The 18603-nt window shown below is 33.2% G+C and overlaps 3 protein-coding genes across 7 annotated transcripts; 1 reads left to right on the top strand and 2 right to left on the bottom strand.

Annotated features, from left to right (window-relative positions):
- Positions 1-780: 780 nt before the first annotated feature.
- DDL (SMAD/FHA domain-containing protein) lies at positions 781-7420 on the bottom strand. 5 transcript variants are annotated; one of them, XM_089724508.1, is made up of 11 exons: positions 7240-7420; positions 5887-6648; positions 5449-5477; positions 4959-5025; positions 4767-4824; positions 3788-3880; positions 3320-3434; positions 3190-3237; positions 3040-3085; positions 2856-2926; positions 781-1021 (listed from the first exon to the last, which is right to left on the bottom strand). In XM_089724508.1, exons 2-11 carry the CDS (start codon positions 6265-6267, stop codon positions 979-981), a joined length of 951 nt encoding a protein of 316 aa, XP_089580634.1. In that variant the 5' UTR covers positions 6268-6648; positions 7240-7420; the 3' UTR covers positions 781-978. The 5 variants fall into 5 exon arrangements, 4 of the variants coding, with proteins under 4 accessions (XP_089580634.1, XP_020534484.1, XP_012070766.1 ...); XM_020678825.3 differs by having other exon boundaries at positions 5894-6644; positions 7240-7419; XM_012215376.3 differs by having other exon boundaries at positions 5894-6648; positions 7240-7418.
- Positions 7421-9549: 2129 nt separating this feature from the next.
- LOC105632908 (tryptophan synthase beta chain 1) lies at positions 9550-12022 on the top strand. Its single transcript, XM_012215375.4, has 4 exons — positions 9550-9927; positions 10342-11141; positions 11234-11328; positions 11767-12022. The coding sequence occupies exons 1-4, from the start codon at positions 9586-9588 to the stop codon at positions 11940-11942; spliced, it is 1413 nt and encodes a 470-aa protein (XP_012070765.1). The 5' UTR covers positions 9550-9585; the 3' UTR covers positions 11943-12022.
- A 1628-nt stretch (positions 12023-13650) lies between these two features.
- GPT1 (glucose 6-phosphate/phosphate translocator 1) lies at positions 13651-17674 on the bottom strand. The gene is made up of 5 exons (XM_012215374.4): positions 16621-17674; positions 15842-16067; positions 15359-15581; positions 14746-14959; positions 13651-14007 (listed from the first exon to the last, which is right to left on the bottom strand). Exons 1-5 carry the CDS (start codon positions 17122-17124, stop codon positions 13996-13998), a joined length of 1179 nt encoding a protein of 392 aa, XP_012070764.1. The 5' UTR covers positions 17125-17674; the 3' UTR covers positions 13651-13995.
- Between the last annotated feature and the right edge of the window lie 929 nt (positions 17675-18603).

Genomic DNA, 18603 nt, shown 5'->3' with positions numbered 1-18603 from the left:
AAATTTCTATTTTGGCTCTCTAACGATATTTTGTGGAGGGCATCTATCCATTGCTGCAAAGTTTTGTTATTTGGGGTTCTGTGGCCATCTGAAACCGAAGAAAATAATCCCTTTATTACATTTGAGAAGGAAATTCCTAAATCACCTCAATCATAGAAAAAAATAGTTGTAATTGACTAAATAAAATGTATTTTGAATTGTTTCTGTTCTGTCTCTTTAGTTGCTGACTTGGCAAATATTGCTTATGTGGCGTTGATGTGTCATTCATGCAGAGTTGAGTTGGAACAAATGCTGAAGTGTGAACGCTACTTTTAACTCGGACATAAAACTACAATCTTTGTTTCTCTCTCTCACTAATCTTCTCAATCTGTCTTCTCTCTCCTGTTATTTCCCCTTTAAATTTTTTCTCACCTTTCTGGTTAACAAACACAACAATTCTGGTTTCAATGGCTGAAAATTCTAACAATTTCTTATTGATGATTGATTTTTTAAATTATCACTTAACCCTTCTTATTTCTTTTACTGATTTTCCAAGCAGCACTGTCTATCAATTGATAAATTTTAAAAACAAAATCAAAATTATAATGCCAAAACTTCTTTTTTTTTTTTTTTTTTTTTTTCTCGTTTGTTAAATTGTAAGTACAAGTTTCCAAATGTTATCACTATTCCTACAGCTTTAGGCACTTCTTGGCCATTGTACCACAATGCATACATAAACGTCTGACTAGAACAGACTGAAGTATAAAAGACCTGATGAGCATTGAGATAAAGAACCTTGAATGATGGTATGAAAATAATTAATTTATGCCAAAAGGGTACTTGAATTTTATACAAGACGCCTCCAATCCCAATTAAAAACTAAATGAACACTACATTAAGGTATCATAATTCTTAGAACGAAACCATCATAGACAAGCAAAATGTTCTTGAATCTCTTACGTGCTGAAGATGGAGAAACATAATGGTGTAAATCGATGCCTATCCGCTGGCTGAGTTCTCGTGCAACAATACATATTCTCGGCTGCAAAAATTCCAGGCATTATTCACTTAAAATAAGGGGGGGAAAAAAAAAAGAAACAGTGACGATCAAAAGAAACATGAGAGAGAGAGAAAAAAAAAACAAAAAAACAACACAAATCACTGAACATTTAATGTTGATATAAGCAAGTTCTAAATGAATCATCTTGACTAGAAAACTAAATTGATAAGGAGATTAACCTCTAAAATTTGAGATCCATAACAAGAACTCGAAATCTCATTAGCAGATGAAGTGACAAGAATAACTACTTTGTGCTCATAACACCATTTGTATTAGCAAAATAAATAAATATTGCAACGTGAAATAACCATATGGTCATCATTCATGCCGTATGAAAGTGAAATAAAGAAAGCTGAGAGTGACCGTCTCTCTTTCTGTCAGCAATCATACTCAACAATTTTCTTTTCCCCAAAAAAAAATTTCATAATAAATTTCCATTATCTTCTTACAGAGTTGCAAGCAAGTCATAGCAAATATGTAGTACTAGCAACAACAACTTTTCATCTCAACTGTACTCATCCATTATATTCTGCCTGTAAATATAATGTATTAACAGATGATGCAAATCCAGTACCATTTTACCAGTATGAACACCTTGAAGTTTGCTCTTCTTGTTTTGGGTTCAGAGCACATGTTTGTTATAAACTTGCTACATCCTTGATTCATTAATCAGAATTCATCCTGAATACCCTCACCTATTTCAAATTTAACTTTCCTTCAGGAATTTAAACAGAAGAAACCTTATATGTTATCCAAAAAAATCTCTATCCTCAATTCATCTTGAATACTCTAATCTTGCAGTTATAGAGAGGAATTCGAAACAGAGATTTGCATTTTATTAAATTCATGAATACAGGTCATATTTTTGTAAATGTAGACAAATAATGTACAATTTTAGATCTTCCTCAAACAAACTCTCGTCCACATTAACCATTGAACAAACTAAGAACAAATTCAATTTGAATGATAAAAACTAAAAAATCACATCCACTTTATATCATTTGACATTCTTCCACGGAAATGCAACATATTCTGCCTAAGATAAGACTATTCAAAGCACAAGCATTACAATGCTCCTCTCCTTACTCACCCACTTCTCCATTTTAAGCCACTCCAAACAAGTAGAACCCTACTATTTCCTCACTAATTCCAGAAAGGCAAAAACCCATTATCTAATCTAGCTATTTTAAATAATTTCTAAAATGCAAGCATTTTCAAAGTAATACCATATAAATCAAACTCAAACTCCCTTGATGTTACCAATACCAGCATGATATTTCACTTCATCATCACAAACTCATGAAATTGAAGCGCCACATTGCTCATGTAACTTTTCAACCCAAGGATTTCTCAAAGTGTATAAAAAGAGATCAACTGTGTAACAAAGAACAGTAAAGAGCAATATTTTGAATATCTGTCTCTATGGAACATAATTCCTGGCCAGCCATTTCATGACCACAGGTCTGTAAATGGAATCAGAGGGGAACATGAAGCCCCCAGTAACCAAAGCCTACAAAGAAACTATTTAACTTTACCTCGTGAAATCATATCCTCCATGATACAGAATTTGTTCAAGGATCCACTTATTCCTCTGGTTTCAACTTTGCCCAGATAACACATTGCATATCATGGAAAATCAATGCCAGGAACCCAAAGAAAAACACAGTGCAATTGCAGAACAGCAAGTAAAATGAAACTACTTTACCAGTATAATCAGAATGAAGAAGCAAGAGAAGATGTTTCATATGAATAGCAATTAAACTGAAACTAATTTGCCCAATATAATGGAGGAATGGATCATTAGTTAGCTGCCTACCTACTGTTACCAAATTTAATTGTATCTTTTTCAAAAAGCTCATAATAACGTTGAGGCTCAATGGGATTATCCTGCAGATGCAGAAAATAGTTTAGAATGATAACTCTGCAAGAAAATATTATATAAATAAATAAGGGAAAAGATGAATATATAGCAACTAGATATCAAGATATATATTGCTTACATTAATGAAAGTTTTATTTGTACTTCCAAGGTCCATTAAATAAGGCCTGCCATGTTATATAGAAATCAAAAGGTTAGACAAGGAACCAAAACAATATGCTCCCAACAGATGCCATTCATTCCATTGAATACAAAACAACTGAATCCTCACCTTACTTGCTTAGATAAGGTACCATCAGGCTGCTCCTTTTCTATTTGCCTGGCAAAGCAGAAACTAGAAGTCGGGAAAAAAACGTCCATAGCATCAACAGAAAAGGAAAAACTGTTCATAACAAATCTACCGAAATTGAATGACTGCATGTTGCTTGCTACAAGATGGGTGGTCTGTAGGAATATCTGCAACCCTTCTTTCTCTCCCAAAAAGGTAACAGCTCTGGCGATGTATGTAAAGAGGCTCTGTTTATCATCACGTACATTAGCAATATAATCATAGGTTAAAAGCCAATGAATAAATTAAAAGTTTTCTTTCATGATCCAGAATTTCATCAATAGATCGACCATTAAGAGAACAAACAGAGATGGGAAATTCAAGCATTGCAGGAGAGCAAGAAATATCCCAGACAAACAAACAGAACTTTGGGTTATATATGCTTAAAATTAACCATGATATGTGTGCGTGTCTGTGCATACACTTAATTAAACAATTTAAGTTCCACATTCCGTGTTACACCAAATAAACTGAATTTGAATAAAACTGCATCACTGCAGCCTACACATCAAGTTGACAGGAGAGGTTCTCCAGGACTTACCATTCAGAACTTCTCCATTCTTAAACACATAGAGCCGCCATCTTACATCAGGTTTGCGAGCATCTGGAGGCTCATTGAATAGTAGTGTAACACCTACAACAAAACCAAAAAAAAAAAAAAAAGAAAAGGAAAATTATGCTAAAACTGAAAAGCTATTACTTAAAAGTTGCCCAGATCATTCCACTTCACTTCAAGACAAAAGCAGTTGATGAAGAAAAGAAAAGAAGTTCTAAACCATATAAAATATAAAACACTAAACACAAAATAAAATAAGAAGGCAAGCAATAGAAAATAGAATCTCAACTAGTTCAGCAAATTACATAGGGAGATTAGTTTCACTATCTATCACAAAGGCTTACAATATGTTCGAACCCCAAAAAAATCACACTTAAAACAGATCCAAAGTTACCAATAAAGAACTCTTGAATGATAAAAGAAATTTCAAACACTCTACAATGAGAAAAGAAAGATGATTTTTTAGTAAAAGTAAAGTCTCAATCACCTCAAATTTTGGTCATATCTACCAGAACAATAAATGCATTCAACATGACCCAGTTCCAATAGTGCATTTAAATTTAAAGCATCCAAATCTCCAGTTCCACCCCCTAGTTTTTGCCCAAAGGATACAGAGGAACTGAGTATTTCCACTTTTGATGGTTTTTGTTCGACTAATTATGTGCCAAATCCGCAATAATGTCCAAAAACAGTAAATCTTTTTGGAACAACTTCCCTCCATATTGTTCTAACTCTACCTCTTTCCCACTTAGCACCCTCAACCATTAATGCATTACACTTATGAACCAGCAAAGCACGTATACTTTTTGAATCATAATGTCACAAATTATAAAGCAGTCCTTACACACTTGCATAAACATACGAATATGAGAGAGATAGAGAGGAGATTCAAGAATACTACCAAATAATCAAGGTTGTGTCATTTCTCTATATTGTAACGGAAAGCAGTGCCTTTGCCACTTACCTCTAAATCTATTGGTTTCTGCGGCAAGTTTTCCAGATAGCTCGAATGAAGGTTGTTGCTGCAGTTGGAATGACAATAATCATACTTAGGCAACAAAATCTACATAAAATGTCTATTTTTCAATAGCCAAACAAAATAAGATCTCAGCATTCAGCGGAAGGAAGTGAAAGAACCTCAAAAATTGTTTTTTACCTTTTGCTTTGCTTCCAAAGCCTCCTCAGCTGCCTTCATCTTAGCCACTGGATCATCATTATCATTCCTGCCCAGGCAAAATAGCAATGTCAAGGATCGCTAAAGTCTCACAACGCATCCCCAGGATTATCAGATAAAAAACCCGATCAACATGCAACTCCCTGCTGTTCTAAGAAGGAACTGATTTCAGGGAGAAGAAAACAATGACATTGTGCAGATGCCATTCTCCTTGTGTTATAGTATGAAGTGTAAAGCTATGAAGAAAATATCAACACTTCAAATGAGCAACTTGCACCAAAAAATATGCTTTCTTAACCCAGTGCTTTTATTCATAAATTTATGTGTAGAATTTGGATATTGTTCCTATTGTTCCTCTAAAACCTAGAGAATCTAGTGAACTTGTTATAAAATATGTCAATCCATGCCAGATATATGTTACCAACACTCGGGTCTAAAATTAAAGGGGGAGAAAAGACAAGAAGCAGCTTACCGCCTTTCTGTTCCTCTTGAATTTGTCACCTGAGAAGATCAAAGTTTTGTCAGGCACTTCAAATTAAGTATCAACTTAAAATAGAAAAAATCAATTCCTAATATCCAAAAAATGTTTAAGCGTTTAGAAAACATTAATGCTCATTATTTTCCTAATTAAAAGCAAGTTCAAAAATAATCACAAAAATATAAATCTGCAGAGGTACAAATCTGTATGATTTCGTGCAACAACGATTCAGAGCCTAAATTTCTTATACAGACACTACAGCCAAGATATGCAGAGTCCATTCACAATTTTATAGCAATTTGAAAAACTACCATAGAAAAAATAGGATTTTCTAGCAATAGTAAGTGATGAAGGTAAGAGAGAGTTTTTCTCAGAAACAACTTAAGATAATCAAGTAAAAAATAGAAAAGCATTAGAAGTAGTGGATATCACCAGACACCTCGTCACGTTCTCTCTTGTAGGCATCTCGTTGTGGCGATCGTGATTTATGCTTGCTCCTGTGATGGTGATCTGATGGAGAGATCGATCGGCCATTTCTGGCTCTAAGAGACTTGCTATCAGTTGCATCTCTCCCTGACCTTCTTTCCGTTCTCTCAGCTCCATTTTCCCTGTCAGCATCTCTATCTCTTTGTGTTTTCTTGTCACTACCCTTACTATGATTCCTTTCATATTCTCTATCTGCCACTTTGTCAGCCTCTCTTTCTCTATGTTTTCCTTTATCATTTCCCCTGCCATGACTCTTCTCATGTTCTCTCTCAGACAACTTCTCTGTCTCTCTTTCCCTTCGCGAACCTTTATCATCTCCCTTGCCATGATTCCCTTCACGGTCCCTCAGTGTCTCAACCTCTTTCTCAGCTTGAGCCTTCTTCAAGCGTTTTGTCCTGGGAGAAGGAGATCGAGACTTTTGACTAGAAATTTTCTCCCTTGCCTGTGGAGGGCTCTCTCTTTGGGAGCTCCTACGCCATGCAGGAGGAGAAGGAGAGTGAGATATCTGACGCTTTGGAGATTTAGCATGACTTGAACGTTTCTCTCTTGGTGGAGAACCATCCCTGTGGGAGCTACGGTGCCGTGCAGGTGACCTTTCTCTTCGAGATGGGCTCTTCCTATGAGGAGAGCCCCGACCTCTAACTGGAGATTGTGAATGATTAGACAAATTACGCCCCATTGGCGGTTGTCTATGCAGTTATGAACTGTCTAAATATTGAGAAATCAAATGTTAGGTAAGCATGGTCAAAATCAAGAATTTAAACAAAAATACAACGCCAGAGCAGCAAAAACTTTATTGGTAAAATGTGTTAAAGCAAACAACTTTAGCAATTAAAAGAAATGCTAAATTACACCCTCTCCAAATTATAGAAGGCAAAATTGCAAACAGTTGTAAAAGAAAAAAAAATCAAATAGCAAAGCTACATTGACTGGAATGAGCTAATGGATATAGCAATCAAGATAAGAATACAAAACACAGAGATAGAAAATTTTTGAATGTTCTACATTCTACTTTGTCGTACTTTCTCGGAATGCAAATATGAGCAACACTGAGTATCTCATAAAAGACCTAAAAATTAAACATGGAAGCTAAAATTGTCAGACACTCTAAGAAATTGAGTCTCACATTCTCTTTTTGTTTACTGAAAATTAAATTACCAATAGCAAAAATGCTTTGTCAAAACAAAACCTCACTTAAACCCTAAATTTCATAAACAAAATAAAACCAAATTTGCAAAAATTACATAAAGAAAATGCATTAAGAAGTATTCTGGCGAAATAAACACGGAGAATCAGTACCAATGATTGCTTAAGTTGGGTTGCAGTTGCAGTTGCAGTTGCGGAATCAGCGAGTGAGATTGCTGGAGCGGAAACGCTAGGAGTTTTCGCTGGGTTCTTCGCGGCTTAACACAAATCCGATAAGCCACACTCACCGAAAAGGCTAAAATCAATGGGTTGCAAATGGTTCGGATCTGTCGAGTCCAATATTACACTACTACATATTTGCCCGATCCAATTCATTGGTTTTGAACAACACAGCAACCCAACACCGGCCCAAGGGGATTCTGCTGTGGAGATTTTTCTAATTTTTTGGGGAAATTTATGATTTTTATTACAACACTACCCTTGTATTTAAAAATTCATAGTTTTGTCCTATTTTTTACTTCAGCAAGATTATTATGTTATTCTATCAATTTTTTTCTAGTTTTTGTCAATGAATTACTATTTTATTTTTATATTCACCAAAATTAATTTATCTGTCAATATATTTATTGTCTATTTTGCTATCGTGTTTTATCAAAATTAACTAATTTATCATTATACTTAATTTAAGAAGTATAAGAATTAATAAAAGGATATAATAATAAAACGGAATCAAAATAATGAGACAAAATTATGTATTTTTAAAAAATGCATTAATATCTTCTAAAAAAAAGCATTAATACAGTCATCTATTGTGACAAGATACGAGAATATAAATTTTCTCAATTTTTTATTATTTGCCATATTTAGAAATAAGGATTACTTGGCATATTTAGAAATATACGTTTTATTCATCATTTCTTGATGTTTATCCTCTCATATTATTTTAATACTCTGTTTGGTATAAATGAATTTAAAATATGAAATTAGTTTGTAATTGAATTAAATTATTCATTTGTGAATGAATTATTCATGTTTAGTATGATTAATTTAAAACATGTAATTCAATTGAATTCTATATAATACACACGTAGAATAAATTTATAATTGAAAATTCATTTGCTTTTGTTTTATAAAATATCCTTGAAATATTAATTTCGCAAAAATAAATATATAAAAATAAAAAATAATATTAATAAAATTATTGCATTTAATTTAGTGATAAATGGATATTTAACTTGAATCTCTCTCATTGATAGTAGAAAAATGCTTTAAAAATATTAAAATAAAAGCACAATAATGATTTTCTAAAAAAAATAAATTTTTTAAAAATCTACATTTTTTCATTTCAAGCACAAAAATATGAATTTTTGAATGAATTCCATAAAATTTTGTGGAATTTTTTTATTCCAAACAACGGATAAATTTATGACATATTATGTTTATTGATGGAATTTTCTATAAGTGTCAAAATTGATAGAAACATGTAAATTGTGATTGCATCATGATGACTTCTTTGTTTTATTTTACTTTGATTCTTAGATTTTCAAGTCTATATTAATTATTAACTAAAGTATTTCATTAAAATACTCTCTCGATCTTATTTTGCTTGCTTATTATTTATTTTTTAGATATCCCATAATATTTGAAAAGTTTTTAAATTTAGATATGTAATAATTATTTATCCCATAGTAACCTTTATAATTATTCATTAAATGAAGGACTATTAGTATCTTAATGAGTTATTAAGAGTAAAAATGACAAAATAACTTTTGTTAATTAAATTCTTGATATGCGTGCTTTGTTAAATTATGCAAATGGGAAGGAAGGAGTGTATAGTTTTAGAATGAAATAGAACTTTTTATTATTAAATTTTAAAAATATTTTACTCAAGATTAATATTTTATATTAAATGTATAATTAAAATCTAAAAAATTAAAATTAAAAGTTACACATATAAGAATTTTCTATCATGTTTCTGTTCAGATCATCCATATAACAAAATTTTAAAAACTACATTTCATTTTAAATTTAATATTCTAAAATTACATTTCAAATTGAAATTTAATTTGCAATTTTGATTTGGATTGATATATTCCAAAAAAATTTACACCCTAGCTATATTAAAAGATAGAAAATCAATTGATGTCTGAAAATAATATTTCATTTCTCTCGTAGTCATCCATAAATAAAGGGAATTTGTTGCACTCGTCCTATTTTTTATTTTTTAATAAGTATTATCTTAAAATAAAATCTAAAAATTAACTATAATTGCCAATCAGAGTAGGAAAAAAGAAAAAAGAAATAGAATGTTTTTTATAACATCCTACAAAATTTAATTACAACCAATAATTTAAAGAACGTGAAATTGCAATAATATACAAATTAAAATAGTTTTACAAAATTTTATGGATAGTCACCAACTCACCTCACGTGCAACCCAACTATAAAATCACAAATTCCGATCAAAAAAACGGCAAAAATAAAAAAATACAATACCTAATGGCTGCTTCTTCTGCTTCTTGCCAATCCCACATTTCTTCTTCTACTACTATCTGCAAACCCTTTTCTGCCTCTCGTTTGCCCTTGAAGTTCAACCAATTTACAGCTTTACGATCACCTCCTTCTTCCAATACTAGATTTTCAGTCTCTTGCACTTTGACCAAAGAGGCGGCTGTGAAGATGGAGGAGAAGGAGGATTCTGATCCTTCTCTGTGGCTGAGGCCTGATTCTTATGGGCGGTTTGGTAAATTTGGTGGTAAGTATGTGCCTGAAACCTTAATGTATGCACTCTCTGAGCTTGAATCCGCTTTCGTTTCCCTCAAAGATGACTCTGATTTTCAGGTACTTTATTCTTCTTGTTCATTTTCGATTTTTGGTCATTGGATGTGTTTCTAATTTTCTTTTTGATTCTATATCATTTAGTCATTTTTTCTGTTCTATCTCAGTTTAGTCATTTTTTAAATTCAAGAGTTCTAATTTGTTTGGGTTTTAGAAGCTTTCTGGACAAACAATGGAATTTTATTTTGCTATTGTGGATTTCGGGTTTATTTATCGAATGTCCATTACACTCGGGTATCTTGCTAACATTTATATAATTCTGCTACACTGTATAGAAATCGATCTATGGTTGCGCTGATAAAATTTACTGAATAATTGAGTTTTTTTGCGATTAATGGAAGCTTTATTATTTTTTTTAAAAAAATGGTGCTTAGTGTTCTCTCTCTTAATCTTACATGAAAGTATTTATCTTTGCAGAAAGAACTAGATGGGATTTTGAAAGACTATGTCGGTAGGGAAACTCCTCTTTATTTTGCTGAGCGACTTACAGAGCATTATAAGCGTCCTAATGGTGAAGGGCCGCACATTTACCTCAAGAGAGAGGATCTAAACCACACGGGGGCACATAAGATCAATAATGCCATTGGCCAAGTTTTGCTTGCTAAACGTTTGGGCAAAAAGCGTATAATTGCTGAAACTGGAGCTGGTCAGCATGGAGTTGCTACTGCTACAGTATGTGCAAGGTTTGGTTTGCAGTGTGTCATCTATATGGGTGCCCAGGATATGGAAAGACAGTCACTTAATGTTTTCAGGATGCGGCTTCTTGGGGCTGAGGTTAGAGGAGTCCATTCTGGAACAGCCACACTGAAGGATGCTACATCTGAAGCTATACGGGATTGGGTGACTAATGTGGAGACAACCCATTATATTCTGGGATCTGTTGCTGGGCCACATCCATATCCAATGATGGTCCGAGAGTTCCATAAGATTATTGGTATTGAAACAAGAAAACAAGCAATGGAAAAATGGGGTGGAAAGCCTGATGTTCTGGTTGCTTGTGTTGGTGGAGGTTCCAATGCCATTGGACTTTTTGAGGATTTTCTTAACGACAAGGATGTTAGGTTGATTGGTGTGGAGGCTGCAGGTTTAGGCTTGGACAGTGGTAAACATGCAGCTACTTTGACCAAAGGAGAAGTTGGGGTCCTGCATGGAGCTATGAGCTACTTATTACAAGATGATGATGGTCAAATAATTGAACCTCATTCTATTAGTGCAGGGTAAGGGTTTTAACTAAATTCTGTAATTTGTTATTGATGTGGTGTGTTCCTCTTTTTCTCTTGCATTATACATCGTCTTTCCTTTTGCATAGGTTGGATTACCCTGGAGTTGGACCTGAACATAGTTTTCTGAAAGAGAAAGGACGTGCTGAATACTACTCTGTGACAGATGAGGAAGCATTGGAAGGTATGAAATTCTACCTTTTGTCCATTTATTATTATTGGGTTGATGCTTAGAAGATTTGACATTCCTCATTTTGATTACTGCTTGTTGCATATTGTCTACCTGTAAACTATGTGTTCTGTGTTAATGTGTATGAATGGTTTTGTTGTCATGGAGATGCTATTCAATTTATTTAATTTCTGAACCTGGTAATCAGTCTTTGGCTCATTCCCCATTTTATGTTCCAATCCATTTTCATTCAAATTTGGGGTGGATGCTTTATTATTTTTCTTCACACATCATTAGCTGGCTCAATTCACATAATTGTATTTCCTCCACCCCCCAGTTTTCACCTTTCACTAGTAATAATAATAATTATTATTATTGTCATTATTATTATTATTTATATAACAAGTTTAGTGTTATATCTTTGTAGCTACTAATTTTTTTTGTTACTGGCAGCATTCAAGAGATTATCACGATTAGAGGGCATAATCCCTGCTCTGGAGACATCTCATGCAGTTGCTTATTTGGAGAAGCTCTGCCCAACTCTTCCAAATGGAACTAAGGTTGTCCTTAACTGCAGTGGCAGAGGGGATAAGGATGTTCAGACTGCCCTCAAATTTCTGCAACTTTGATGATGATGACTCATTTGACAATAAAGGAGTTACTCATATTGTAAGTTTGAGAGTTCTTTTCCTTTCAAGACTTGAAAGGATGTATTTATTGAATGATTGGGACCAAATCAATTTCCCGGGGAGTTGAGTTGCGAACACTTAGCTGAATTTCTGGATTTTATGTAAGAGTTTGTGTTTGATGAATGTGCTGGAACATGCATTAATCACAAATTGGTTTAGAGCATATTTCATATCTTTTTTGTTGAAAGAAAATATGTAGATTGTTGTTACTTGGTTTGTTTATGAGTATTGAAAGGAAAACTTATATGATGCAGTTTTATTTTATTTTTAGAAAGAAGTGTCTATCAAATTGTAAAGTTTTATTGATTTAATTCTGTATTTGTAGGCTCAATCGAAGTATTAAGCTTGACTAGCTTTAAAATCAAAGTTCCTCAAGATTAAACCAATTGAATCTAAATAGTTTAGTACAAAACTCTCTTTAGCTCATCAGTAATGTGCTAAGCTTGAGCTTGAGCTCATTTACAAAACGAGTTCAATAACTGCGTTCAAGTTTAGCTTATACGAGCTTGCTTGATAAATAGGTTTCGAGTTCAGTTTATTAGTTGATGTAATTTTTACGAATTGAATCTCAAAAAATTGCATGGTTACTTAGTTCATGTGCTGTCATACTCAAAGTACTATTCTAATGATTTGGAGAGATATAGAATCATTTCTCAAGTGGGGAAAAAATGTTTGCTAGTGGATTTTCTTTTTGTTTTTTTCTATTTTCTGGAAGGGGAGGGGAAAGGGGAGAGGTGGGGGTTAAATATGTAAACTTCATTGTAATAGCATCCAAGGGTAGTACAACCCACAGGCCCACAAATAAAATTGCATGTGGAGAAATCCAACCCACAGAGCTAAAAACTTTTGAAAATAGTATATTATGAAAAAAAGAAAAAACACAAGGATGTAAGTCCAGATAAGATTTCAAAAGTATAATAATAAGTTCTCAATTAATTCAAGGATTTCTGACCGTTGAAACGATTGGTCCCCTTTCCTTTGCCTTTGCACATACCAAGGTGTTGCCTATATTATATAATTTAAATTAATAATAAAGGGTAATGGGCAATCCACGTATATTTACTATTTCTTGACATTAAAATCCTAAAGTCCTTTCAAGTTTCATCCCTAAATTATTAATGTGCTTTAATAATTGCTGTTATATTTATAATTGTAAGTCCACTGCCTTTTTTAGAGTATAATTATAAGTCATGGTATTGTGAGATATACTTTATACCGTATTATATTTTAAAAAAATAAAAATACCATTGTTTTCAAGGAGCAAGTAAGTTTTGTATTTTTTTTTTTTTATATTTATAATTATAATTATGGGGAACAAGCATATATAATAAACCTGGCTGCTGTCTAGGACAATATTACAAAAAAAAAAAAAAAAAAAAGGAAAAGATAATCGAATATGCCCTCCCATGCTGTTGAAGAGCCGATATGCCATTATGTTATTCCCTAGGGTCAGCTTACTACTGCTACATTGAAAGCAAACCATTTTAAAGAATTCATTTCTATTTTGGTAACTTCAATATATATAATGCTTCTGTGAAAAAATATGAAACCAAATAATACAGTTAATACTTAAAAAGATGCAATAGATTTTGGCCACTCTTTTAACTGAATTTCATTCCATCATATAGCAGCCTGAAATGCAAACAAATTTCAATACCAATACCAAAATTTTATTCAAGTTTGTCGTCGAAACAGACAAGATTTGGACATTTGTCCAAAGTTTTTATTGAACATTTTCTACCCAGCCTCACTAAAATAAGAAAAACTCAGTAATAATGACTTATATACGAGCAGTACCGCTCGTTATGTAGTTTATTATATCTACAGAAAGACAAGGCTGGTTCATCGATCCAAAAACCAGCAGTATCGCATCCTAAAAGACAGCAACTTTCAACTTCTAAGCCGAACCTTAAGCCGAACCTTCTTCGTTCTTGACACAATTTGTCTCATCATTTAGGTTACATGATGAATGTTTAATCGTGCCGACGTGTTATCACTGCTTAGCCTGCCACACAAAAAAGATTTTATCAATATATGCATACAGTCACATTCCCAACATTTGTTTAATCAAACTTTGTCTGTTTAAGCATAAAGTTGTTATCCTAAAGGAAGAAACCAAAGCATATTCCAAACTTCAGCCGTCAAAATATGAAACATCATGGAAGAATTTTGACTCACATGGAAGAATAACAGATGAGAATCTTTTAAGATTCCTCGAGTTAGGTAGGCTCAGATTAAAATGGTCAATTTCATATCCAACTAAAAAAAAGGCAAGGTTAAGAGGCACCGAACACAGGGAAATTCAACTACTAGGTTGGCAGCTAAAGTCCAACCTAAATATCAACACCAAGAATGCAACTCTCTAATTAGCTAGTGAATCTCTGTTATCAGCGTTTTAGCTGGTCTTGGTCCATGGCTTCACCTAACCTCACATCCTACATCTGTCCATCTCGAGTGTTCAAAATCAAGAACTCCAATGTTTCTCACATTTGTTTTGGTTGGAAGGCTGTAATATTTCAGAAAATTACACAGGATAAAAAAGGTATACTAACCTTACAATCTCAATACTATAATGAGACTGCTTTTGTTTTATTTATTTATTTTTGACAGGAAATGTTTCAGTTTTTCTTGATATGATAAAGAGATAAAGTGGAAAGGATGCGGGATGCATATACGTGTTTTCAGTGAAGCCACTGAATGCCAAAGCACAATACCAAATTCATAAAGACAAATGGGCAATTACCTGGGAATACAAGAAGGTTCCAAGAATAGCAATGGCGGCTCCAAGAGCATTGACTGGCCGGACAGGGGTGTGGAAAATGATAATAGAAGAGACGATGACAGATATACGTTTCATAGTGTTACCAATGCTAAATGTCAAGGGAGAGATCTCATCCAAGGACATGTATGACACTTGATTGTATAGATGATAGAACACACTTTGAGCCACCACCCACCTATCAGGCACAATAACAATCACACATAATATGTTCAGCACAAGACGGAGGAAAACATATGCCTGTTCATTTTTTGAAATTAGAATAGCAAATAAAACAAGGTAAATTCAACAATGCAACAGACTGTTAAAATAAGCAAAATCATCATGTACAACTGCATCACAAAGTATTACTTTTAAGGTCAACTTAACTTCAACCACATACTATGCATTTCCCAAAAAGCTATCTAGCAAGAAGCACCCATCTAAGTCTTTTTCATTGTGATTGATCAAAAAGTCTCTTTATGATTTAACTGTGCTGCTCTTTTCACTTCTCTACTATTCTAAAACAAGTGCATAGAGAAAAATCTTGGGTATTAGCAATCAGTCAAGAACCAGTTTTTAACTGTCAGAAACTTACCATACAAAATGTGGTCCAATCTGTGAGACCGCCGTTTGCCATCCTGCTGCCCACAACTGCGGTCCCTCCACAGCAATAGCAAAAGGTGTAAGAATCAAGAGAGAAAGCATAGAGAGGCAAGCATAGTAGTTCATTCCGCTAACAGATTTCCCCTTCATGCCTTTCTTTGAAAATATGTTCCGGAAAACAAAAGCCAAGTTGGAGATCATAGCCCCCATAAAACCTGAAACAAACAGCCAACAACAAACCCACCAAATTCATGACTGAACAAAACCAATAAAATATACTCAGTAAAATAACAAACCAATCCCAAACATAAATATAAGCAAGTGTACTGCCTGTTTGTTTTCAAACAAGACAGCCTAACAGAACGTTCAAGCTTTTGCTCTCACCATTTCCAGTTAAAGATTAGCAGATCAAAGTATGGCACAGTGGTTGATTCTAAACTCAGGAAGAGGGTAAAAAGGACAAGAATAGTCATACCAATCATGTTGAAGTTGAGTTCAGTAACAGCAGCAAGTGCACAACCACCAATAATTGGAATTAGGGACATGTAAACCCCAGCAGGGAAGCTCTCACCCAAGATGAACCTTGAGACCAAGACACTGAAAGCTGGTTCACCACTCTTGATGATATGGGTAAATGAAACAGCAACTTTTGACATGCTCACCGTTGCAGCTACATGCCCAATTGTATGTGCCACAGCAACCTTAGGAGAACAGATAATTAGAGAGTGCCAAGAATGCAATTAGCAAGCAAATTTACAACATATTTAATTTGGGCACCACAAATGCCAAAAACCCTAATTCTTTGTCTAATTGAACAGAAAAAGCTTAAATAAATGTGATAACAGTTTTTAATCTATTTTCCTAGTTTTAAACTCTAGAAACCAAGACCCTAATAAAATTGAATCTAATTTAACTGAAGTGAATTGGTAATCCCTTTGAAACCAGCCAAAATATAATCACACCAATCAAGCTTTCATTTTCTAGGCTTTCCCCAGCAAACAACCAAAGGGTATTTTTAGTAATAAAAAATATATATATAAACTAAAACTACATATAAAGGCTAAAGCTCAAACAGAAGACCATCAATTTTTTTCGTCACTCATTCTCATCTGCAACCAAACAAAGGGTAATTTTCTCAGCTTAAAATTATAAAGCCTAAAACAACGAAATGGTGCAAGCCAAAACAAAAACATCACTTTCCCATAATATCCTTCACTTTCCAACACACCAAACAAAACCCACAAATCTACTTACAGGGAATAAAGTCTTCCAAAACTCAAAATCAGTCTTAGGTGCCTCAGCAATCCTTGTTGCCCAAGATACAAGCATGATAAGAGATCCACAAGCAAGAGAAAGCGTAGAGGTCAACCATGGAAAGGGAAACGCATTCAACACCTTCTTGTTGTAAATATTGAACACAACATTCAAAGCCCACCATGTTGCAAAGTAAATTCCAATTTTGACCTTCCTCGCAGCCTCTGATTTCGTCTCCGCTGCATCTATTGGCTGCGATCGGTCTGCCTCATAGGCCTTACATGTGATCAACGATTCCTTCTGGGGTTTTGGTAGTGCAAAAGATTCAATTGAAGAGACATGTAAAGGTTTTGACACAGCAAGAACAGTTTTTGGGCTCTTCTTTGCTGGAAGAGAAGGCAAAAACAAAGATCTCTGTGTTGTGAACGGGTTTTTTCGGCGAAAAATGGTTTCAGATCCATTGATCGTTGGTAATAAAGCAGATTGCTTAACAGTGCAAATCATAATGAAAAAACTCCGAATTTATAAACTAAAATCAAAAAGGGTTTAAAGGGTAAGCACAAGAAAAACTCAAAACAACGAACCCTTGAAGATCAAGAACAAAAAGAGGAGAGTTCAACAAGAAATATATATAAAAAGCTAGTCTTTTTATGACTTCCTATTCTATATGTCAAAAGGTGGAAAAACGAAGATCTCGAAGGATTTAAACAAATAAAAACAAAATCACAATAACAAAGCTTCTAAACAATAAAATCACTGCTGCGATGATCTACGGAGCTAACAAAGGAGGTACAAATACAATACCAAATATTCTTATACTAATTTTTTAATGGGTTTGGTGGGCAGAGAGAGAAGACAAGAAGAGGTGGCTTTGAAACCTGCTAAGAAGAAAGAAAAGTGCTCTGAAATCTCAGTCTAAAACTATAAATTTGATGATGTTAACAAATGATCATGTGAATGGATGTTTTTTTTGCATTAAAGTATTTTTGATCTTTATAACCTTTTCCACTTGAAAAGAAAGATCCTCTCTCTAACAAACAAAAGGAAAGTTGGTTTTATGGGAAAGAGGTAAAAATATGGTGTGGTATGGTTTTTATAAGCTTGATGTTCTAACTGTCAATCAAGTAATGTATTTACTGTGACAATTTTGTAGATATAGTCAAAGTCAAAATTCAAATATTGCCAACTGAAAATTACCTTTTTTTTTTTATTTACTTTTAAATTAGGGGAAGATTTTATTGTTGGTTAAACTAAAATTGGAAATAATTTATTTTTAGAAATTCCCATTAAATTCAGATCTTGTGTTTGGTTAACCCTTCTAAGTAGCCATGATTTCAGGTTAGCTTTTTTTATTATTTATTATTATTATTAAATAAATTTACTACAAACAAACATTTTTTTACTTTAGGTTTATAAACATTTTTATTTTTCTACATTTTATCTCCCTTTTTGCTGTTTTTTTCTTAATATTACACACAGTTTTTCCCATTGTGATCATATTAATTTATGAGCTAATCAAATGGTTTTGTATCAGAATAATGTAAAAATAAAATAATTTTTTAAAATAATGTTATATGAAAAGTAGTTTTCAAAGTTCATAGCCTCAATCCACTATAAATTGACAATATCAAATGAAATTTCATGCTATTTTCTTAAAAGATAAAAAAAAATAAAAAATTCAAATTACTAGTTTGACTAAGGGTTTCGATGTATTAAAAATTACTCTATACCCAAAATATTTTATAAGAAGTTTGCAAACCAACTCACAATAAATAGTTTTTTTTTTTAATACATTATGTTTTGCCGTAAAACCCAATCGAATGCAAAATAATTCATATTTTAATTAATTACAATGTTTAATGGATCAAAATAACACATAGTTCCTTTTAATTCATCAATCAGATCACATCTGATTGACAATAAAATAATTTATATTTATCATAAGAGGTTTGCAAAATAATAATAATAATTTTGATTGTTTAT

The sequence above is a fragment of the Jatropha curcas genome, chromosome 7 (genome assembly GCF_041381405.1).
Source record: "Jatropha curcas cultivar XTBG-Jc1 chromosome 7, XTBG_Jcur_1.0, whole genome shotgun sequence".
NCBI classification, from domain to species: Eukaryota; Viridiplantae; Streptophyta; class Magnoliopsida; order Malpighiales; family Euphorbiaceae; genus Jatropha; species Jatropha curcas.
This window is presented reverse-complemented; position numbering and strand designations above follow the sequence as displayed.

Bases quoted from the DNA above. Each gene is read 5' to 3' on its own strand.
- DDL (XM_020678825.3), bottom strand. From the start codon at position 6,619: ATGGGGCGTAATTTGTCTAATCATTCACAATCTCCAGTTAGAGGTCGG. The intron at 3,881-4,766 runs GTAAGTGGCAAA...GTTTTGTTGTAG, and splicing joins AGAAACCAATAGATTTAGAG to GTGTTACACTACTATTCAAT. The intron at 3,238-3,319 runs GTAGATTTGTTA...CTGCTTTGCCAG, and splicing joins CATGCAGTCATTCAATTTCG to GCAAATAGAAAAGGAGCAGC.
- LOC105632908 (XM_012215375.4), top strand. From the start codon at position 9,586: ATGGCTGCTTCTTCTGCTTCTTGCCAATCCCACATTTCTTCTTCTACT. The intron at 9,928-10,341 runs GTACTTTATTCT...TTATCTTTGCAG, and splicing joins AAGATGACTCTGATTTTCAG to AAAGAACTAGATGGGATTTT. The intron at 11,142-11,233 runs GTAAGGGTTTTA...CCTTTTGCATAG, and splicing joins CCTCATTCTATTAGTGCAGG to GTTGGATTACCCTGGAGTTG.
- GPT1 (XM_012215374.4), bottom strand. From the start codon at position 17,124: ATGATTTGCACTGTTAAGCAATCTGCTTTATTACCAACGATCAATGGA. The intron at 16,068-16,620 runs GTAAGTAGATTT...TGTTCTCCTAAG, and splicing joins TTTGGAAGACTTTATTCCCT to GTTGCTGTGGCACATACAAT. The intron at 15,582-15,841 runs GTATGACTATTC...TGTTTGTTTCAG, and splicing joins ACTCAACTTCAACATGATTG to GTTTTATGGGGGCTATGATC.